Source organism: Apaloderma vittatum, unplaced genomic scaffold (assembly GCF_000703405.1).
Source record: "Apaloderma vittatum isolate BGI_N311 unplaced genomic scaffold, ASM70340v1 scaffold29642, whole genome shotgun sequence".
Lineage (NCBI taxonomy): Eukaryota > Metazoa > Chordata > Aves > Trogoniformes > Trogonidae > Apaloderma > Apaloderma vittatum.
The window spans coordinates 1-7,966 of record NW_009705725.1 but is presented as its reverse complement, the minus strand read 5'-3'; the positions used below and the strand labels follow the sequence as shown (position 1 = coordinate 7,966).

Genomic DNA, 7,966 nt, shown 5'->3' with positions numbered 1-7,966 from the left:
CGGCATCCAGCATCACTACCCTCAGCCCTGGGGCTGACCTTCAAGGTGGACCTTCACCTGGGTCAACGCTGGCCACAGGAGCTACTTGGTCAAGCAGGAGATGCTGAGAGAGCATCCCACCACTAGAGCATCAGCTAACAACCCGAGCTTAAAGGAAGAATTTTCGGCAGGGAGCATCCCTGAGGCATTAGCTGCAACACTAAGTTACACCATTACGCCCCTGCTTACCTCTCCTAAGCCATAAACTCACCCCCTTGGAGAAAATAATTGTACTTAGTCCAGGCTACATTTGCATAGGGAAGTTTAAGTGATTTTAAAAGCTGGTCCTCTTTGGGTGGGCTGTATTTTTGGGTGTTTTGGGAAACATCTGGAGACCATATGTCGCCTGTCTATATAAATTAATCGGCTTTCTGCTGCGAACATCACACTAGGGCCTCTCTAATATCCCTGCATGGGTATTACAGACCTTTCTCAAGGCAGGCCCCTTAAAAACCTTAGGTTAGGACCACTCAGCATTTTGCTTTCCTTGGGGTACCGCTGTAGACAGGTAAGTTGGTGCCCAGACCTGGCACTAGTAGCACCGTGCTGGGAGGTGGATGATCCCTCGATTCATCTTAGCTGGAACAACTAAAGCACGCAGAAGTTCCAGTGGGAGAAGTTTCCCTTATATATAATTTTTTTGGTCATATGAATATGCAAAATCCCCCCTGAAATGCTGCCCTGTGCCTTGATGTGGCTGCCATCCTCTCCTGAAGCTTACTCCAAAGTGCTCCAGGCTTTTTTTGTCCCTTTGATCCAGGGAAATGAGAAATGCCCAACAGGGACAATGACCTAAGCACAGGGGACACCCCTTCTCAGAAGGAGAACTTTCCCTCGCAGGCTGCCTGCCCCAAAACTGTGGTGCTGCCTGGCTTTTTGGGGAACAAAAAAAATAAAATAAATCCAACCTTAAATACCTGACAGCAGTACCGCAAACCGAGGGCATCCCCCCACCACCAGCCACTCCTCTACACGAGGTGGACAACGAGAACGGAGCAAGCGGAGCCCACAGCCAGCCCCAGCACAAGGTAAAACGTCATCACCACCCCTGCCGCCTCGGCCAGCTCTTTGGGCACGATCTTGGGGCCGTAGACCATGACCAACGTCCCCAAGTAGCCATTGCTCAACCCCAGCAGCGCCGTGAAGACCACCGGGTAGACATCTTGGTCAAAGACCACTGTCCGGATGTGAGCCCGGGGTTGGTAGTTGCTGAGGATGAAGAGTGGGAGGAAGATGGTCCTGAGGAGGACGAAGGCGGGCAGGAGCTTGCTCCTGGGGCCGGGTGCCTGGATCCAGGCGGTGACCTGCCTCCCGCACCAGTCGGCAAAGTTGTACAGGAGGAAACTTGTGAGCGGTGCAAAGTACTTGGTGCTCCACAGGCTTCCTGAGGACTCGCTGACAGACTCGATGTTGGAGGAGAGAGAAGGGAAGATGATGATAGAGATGAAGAAGACGTAGAAGAGGCAGAAGCCAAGGAAGGCGGTCTTCCGCAGGATAGGGCGGAGTGGGGGGATGCTGGTGCTTTTGGTGAGGAAGGAGGTGTTTGCGGTGCCTCCCAGCTCTGCCTCGTCCTCCACGGAGCTGTTGGGTAACACAGCGGCCAGCGATGGGCTCTCCTCCTGGCTGCTCATGTAATACCTGGAAAACGATGAGGAGGGAGATTATCAGCCAAGTGTGTGTGGGAAAACACAAACTGAGGTTTGGAGAGGGAGCAAGAGAGAAGCTGGCGAGGCTGGGATGTTCACAAAGGGTCCCCATCACACCTCTAGCTCCCACCTTGTACAGAGAGGTGACCCTCGGGGACCCACTACCCCCTCTTCCCCACCACGGGGATCCCCTTACACCCCGAGTGGTTCACAGAGAGGGGAGATCTACTGCACACAAGCATTTGGGGGGGCCAGGTGGTTTCAGGGGGTCACAAGCAACAACAAGACCGACAGATGATGCACATCAGTGCACGATGCTGCAGATACGGACGCCCTACGGGCACCCACCTGGCTGGTTGCTTCCAGATTGCGGCTTTCTGCTGACTTCCCGCAGTTTTGGAAGCTCCAGCGTCAGCACCCCCTGGGGAGGCTTAACAGAAACTCAGCATGTGCTGGGATGGACGCCCAGTTTCAGTCTGTGGTTTTGGTGAAATGGGGAAGAAGCGTGGCCGGTGGTGACACTGCGCCAGAGAACGTGGGGCACAGGGTGGGATGCCAGTGTGGGTGATGGGGCACAGCGAGCATCCCGTGGATCTCCCCCAACAACACTGCTCAGCAAACCACCCCCCCGACCCGTGCTTGTGGGATGTCCACACACACCTGGAGTACTCCAGCCTGGGCAGGAGGAGGTAGACCATGATGCAGATGACGATGAAGATGTCAGCGGTGAGGAAGTAGGCCAGGGCGCTGTCCGTAACATCGGCTGCTGCTGCCAGGTCGATCAGAGAAGCAACTGCGCTGATCGTGCCACCCATGGCTTGACCTGCGAGGGGGAACCAAAGAGACTGAGCTCAGCGCCCAGGGTTGAGACAGCCCAACCCTGACATCCCAGGTGGGACGTCGAGGTGACAGAGCAACCCACAGCACCTCCAGCGAGGAGGACTTGGATGCAGAGAACTCGGGAACAGCAGCATCTTCTTCCTGACACCTCCTGGCACCCCAGGGTTGGGATGGGACCCGACCTGCTGGGCTTGCCTGTGCTGAGCCCTCCAGAGAAGGTCCAATCCCTGCCCAAAGCCTAAACCTCTCTTTCCACATACAACTACCTCTCTTCCTCAGTCCCCCAAGACGGGGATTCAAGCCACCAGCAACAGGAACGCCATCTCAGGGAAGTGGTGATTTCGCCCCACTGGCGTGAACTCACTAAAACACTCCGGTCTCAGTCCTGGGAAAAATTTCTCCATCTTGATTTTCCACTCCCACCCTGCCTTGTTCTCTTCTTGGTTTGCCAGCCGCTACACAGCACATTTATAACAGCCTCAAACCTCCAGGGAGCTCATCACTCACAGCTCTCTCATCACTCATGGAAGATGCTGAACAGAAAGGAGGAGACGAGGCAAAGCTGAGGATTCCTCCGGCTGCCAACTGAGGAGCCGTGTCTCCTTCTCCCTGAACAAAACAAACAACCAGGTCAAGCCACGTCCACCCCCCAGGCAGGGATGGCGAAGAACCTGCTGCTCTCCTGACCCCTCAGCACATTGGTTTACAGGTATGTATAGAAACAAAAAGCACCAGCTCATGTGACCGAGCGCTTTTCTCCTTCAGCAACTTCCCTTTATCTTCAAGGCAAAGTTTAACTAAAATAAATCCCACGTGTCCCCATGTGTTGTCTGATCTAGTTGAGAGGCGTCCCTCCCCACGACAGGGAGGTTGGATTAAATGATCTCTAAGGTCCCTTCCAGCCTAGGCCAGTCTAGGGTTCTATGATGAAGTGCCAGATGCAGGAGGGAGAAAAAAGCAGCTGCCAAAAACCCGAGAGCGGGATGATCACCGCTGGAACGGCACCGCTTCTGGGTGGGGTTGGGTAGGGCGGGGGATGACACCAACCCGAGATCAGCGCCTGCAAGTTCTTCATGGGGAAGCGGCTGCTTAGCCCGAAGATGCTGCTCGTGAAGACGGTCGAGGCGCTGCTGACGACGACCACGCAGCCGATGGTGAGGGCGAAGAACCGAGTGGTCCAGGCTGAGGTGTCGACCTTCACCAGCACCGTGATCACCAAGAAGATGGCCAGCATGACAAAGAGGGAGGACAGGATCCGGACGCTGGCGGGCACCCTGCGAGTGAAGGGAAGATTAAGCACGCGAACACATTCCCCTTCACTCACAGAGGTGTTGGAGCTTGATCTGGGAGAAGGATTTTAGGTACAGAGGGTCCACCTCCTAACCTAGATCAGCAGCTGGTAGGACCAGAGGAAGGAGTTACTCCCGCCTAGATGAGTCCAGCTCTCCTCAGTCGGTCCCCTCCTGGCAAAAACTACATTTTTAAGAGGAAAGCCCATTTTGCCAAGCAATCAACCCAGGAATTTATTTACAGTTGGTGCTTCTCAGCCATCCCCACGCAGGGGTGCTGCTGGCGGGGAGCCACGGTGCTTCACCCGGCTTCATCTCAGCCAGCTGCAATTCAAGCACGGGCAAGATGAGGAGGTTTTGGCCGAACAGGGAGGAGGATGCTCTAATGATGCTCATCCAGGGCATTAAAACTATTAAAACCAAGGGAAGGGGATGCTGAGCTGGGAGGCAGGGCTGCAGCCGGAGAAAGGCAGGAGCGACGCCGGCAAAGCCAGGAAGAGCCGAGGCTAACGGAGCCGGGGACGGAGCAGCGCTTACTTGTTGACGAGCACAAAGTTCCCAATCAGGCACAGCACTGAGGGCACAGTCGAAGCGATGGAGATGTAACTCTCAAAATAGTCCTGCCAGATTACCAAAAAAAAAAAAAAAAAAAATCAAAGGAAAAGAAAAAAGTAAACGGGAAACAACACATGAATTTCACATCTTAAAGACAGAGCGCCTAAGGAGTTATGATGGAGGCGTCCACCTCGTTGCATCGTAGCGCGTGTTACAAAGCTGCTCAAGACAAGAGGCAGAGGGAACAGGCCCGCAGGGGTTTTCCATCCTGCAACAAGCCCCAGGATTTTTCAGGAAATTAGGGACACAAACGGAAATACCTGCCTTACCTTCACACTGCCCCATGGGGCAGCAGCTGAAATAAGGAGGTCTGAATTTCTCCTTCTGGCTCCAGCATCCCAGACAAAGTCCCTGAACATTTTATCCTACTCGAGCTCCATGAGGGCTGGGGTTTTTTTTAATAAATCAGGACACAAAAGGATTAATATTATTTTCCTCAAAAGCCCATGACAGCTACAAACCCGCGTGCCCAACACCACACCTGAGAATGTGCTTGAGCAGGGATACAGGGACATTATTTGCCTTCCCAGTCTCTCTCTGCCTGCACAAAACTCACTGAGAATCTATACAGAGTCTCAACACACATTTACTCTGGGGAGTCATGTGCCATTGGAGCAAGCCGGCTACAGCACCAGTCAATATTCGACAGCTTGTCTCACCCAGAGGTCAGGCAATAACCACAGCAGAGAGCGATTTCTCCACCAAGATTGCTGCCAACCACTTACATTTTCACTCCATTTTACGTATTTCACTGTTAAAGCGTGTCTGCTCTATCTCCTCCCCTCAAGGTGCTTAATCCCTTGTTGGGTTTTGTGTGTTTTTTTTTCCCCAGGGGAATTTCAGCCAGCAGGTAGGACGATGCTCGCAAAGATGACCTACATACCCACTCCCACTGCCATGGGCTTTCATTTCCTGCAGTTACCTAGCTACAGAAACGGAGCCGAGCGCGAGAAGGCATTTCACACATTACCTTATTTTTAACTTTTTCTTTTTGTGGCTTTGCATTGCGTTCTTTTAATCAGTTTACAAGCATATTCACTTGTTTTTCCCTATCAGGAGCTTTACTGTAAGCACCGAGAAATCTAATAATCGCTCCTTGAGGGTCCATATAGTTGGAGACACAAACGGCATCAGTGTGGCAAAGCAGGAGGCTCGAAGCTCTATGGCCATTCGATGAATTACAGGTGAGCAAAGCAAAACACAAAGTTGGTGGCTAAAACTAAGGCTTATTTACTGACCTACTTAAAAAAGACCTCCAAACCAGCCCAAGGGATATTTAATACATTTCCGAGTTAGTTTACCCTGCCTTACCCAGGCTCTGCTGGAAGAGAAAAGCCAAGTAGAAAAGCTGTGAGCCAGAGCACATAATGAAGGTTGCTATTATCCACAGCATCTTCAAATAGCCTGCCATGAGGCATGCTGGGCGCTTGGTGCCTTAAAAAACAACCACCCCCAACCAGAACACAGCATCGTGGTGGTAAATTAGTCACTGGCGTCACTGAGATGCTTTGGCAAAGTAGTTTTAATTCCCTGGATGAAATCAGCTGGCTGCCATGGGACAGTGAGGTTGCTTTTTCATGGGAGGAAGTCAAAATTGTTGTGGCATGGCCACACAGAAAGAGAAAGGTCTTCTTTTTCCCCCACAAAGTAACATGATCTGACCAGGAATACAGCTGGGCAAGAGTTTTTAGGAAGAAGACACCCAGTGATACTTCTTCTACTCAAAATCAGCTTTTTCAAGAATGGCCTTGGGCAAGCATGATTCAGAAGCCACAAGGAGCAGGTGGGATGCAGGGATGGAGGACACCGTGCCATGTGGTGGCAGAGCACGCTTCATCCCCTCTCTGAGCACCCTTGCAAGCCTATTTCCAGTCTTTGGGGGCCACACAGGTTTGGTCTTCATCGGTTTAATCCATCCAGTATCTCAATTTATACCACCAGTACTTCAGCATCCTGGTACAAGCTGCCTCTGCTTCACTCCCACGCAGGTGGCTTAATGACTATTAAAATTAAAACAGCCACGGATGCCACACGGGTGCGACAAATTGGTAGAAGATACATGGGAGACACACCTGGCTCCATGTTTATATAAAAATAAAATGTGCCCAAACCACTCGAACGAGGAGACCAGGATGCAGCCTCATTGCTCTGTCGAGTGGGTACAGAAATAATCCTGCCAAGGCAGGAGTGAGAGAAGGCGGCTTTTTTGGAAGGGAGAAGAAATAAAAGAAGGCATCAAACCTCCAGGCCAGCTCATCAATTGCTCCCTGACAAGCTCCTCACCCCAGGTGCCAAAAGCCAGATGTTGATGGCTGCAAGGAAATATTCCAGTCACACCTGCCAGATTTTGAAGGAAAAAGCAGGAAAGTACACAGGGAGGGGACTGGTGCTATTGCAAAGCCCCAGCACCACCTCCACGTGATGTCCTGCACCAGCCAGGGGAAAGGGGAAAAACGCCCTCAAAGGTGTTCAGCACCCCATGGTGGGGCCAGAAGTTCAGGTTCATCGATCTCCCAGCCCACAGGGAGTTGCGGTTGAGTGCTGGTGAGAAAGTAGAGGCCAGGGAGCTCACCAAGCATGAAGGACAAAAAATAGAGGAGATTTTCTTTTTGCCTCGCACTTTATAATCTGTCCTACGAGCAGCCGCCTTGCTTATAGGGTGGGCTAAGCCAAATTTTTTAAACGTGCTTTAAACCTTAGTGCTTCAAATATAGGTAAGAGACGGACCACAAAGCGCCTTTTAGCTTTTAGCATCTTCCTTGCAAGGGCTGGTGCTCCCCAAATAAACCCTCCACCTGGGATTTGCAGCAGACAAAACCCCAGAGGAGGTTCCCCCACCTTCTGAGGAAGCGGAGGAGAAAAAGCACAAGATAGGAAAGATCCCAGTTGGGTTTTTTTCTGCCTCGAAAGCAGCACGCTCACCCGCAGATCTGACGCCGCCTGTCCCGCCTGATCCGAGCAGTTCTGCAGCTTGTACATCCAGTAGTGCTTTGCCGTGATGAAAAAATTCCAGGGCAGCAGGGACCCGACGCCCAGGAGGAAAAAAATGATGTAGGCTCCGTGGAAGTGGTCGTGTGGCTTTTGCTGGCCGCATCTGTTCACCGAGGGCTCCTCGATCAGGGGCTCCTCGTCCCGGGGAAAGCTGCTGCCCACGGGGTTCATAGTGCTGGCACGCTGCAAAACAAAATAAAATAAAATCAAACACCACCAAAAAAAACCCCGTATCAGGACTCAGAGGGTTGCAAAACTGTTGCTCCCTCCTTCTTCGGCCCAGCAGCGGGATGAATGAGCCAAACCGGCTCGGCACTGGGATGGGATCCCCAAAAGGCGCAGGAGAGGAGACCTCAGCTCTGCGGGGGCAGCACCCATGTTTCCATCCCTAATTAATAATTAACCCGTCCCCTTGGCCTTGCAAAAGCAGGAAGCCTCAGCTCAGCTCAGAGCTGCAAAACGAACCGAGAGTTCGCAAAGTGTGGATGCTGCCGGTGCTGCAAGGTGGGATTAACACCCACTAAACCGACGCATAAACTAAAGCCG

General features: G+C 52.2%; 1 protein-coding gene across 1 annotated transcript; it reads right to left on the bottom strand.

Annotated features, from left to right (window-relative positions):
• Positions 1–1,007: 1,007 nt before the first annotated feature.
• Positions 1,008–7,591, bottom strand: SLC29A3 (solute carrier family 29 (equilibrative nucleoside transporter), member 3). Its single transcript, XM_009865544.1, has 5 exons — positions 7,352–7,591; positions 4,352–4,434; positions 3,573–3,799; positions 2,346–2,508; positions 1,008–1,677 (listed from the first exon to the last, which is right to left on the bottom strand). Exons 1-5 carry the CDS (start codon positions 7,589–7,591, stop codon positions 1,008–1,010), a joined length of 1,383 nt encoding a protein of 460 aa, XP_009863846.1.
• Between the last annotated feature and the right edge of the window lie 375 nt (positions 7,592–7,966).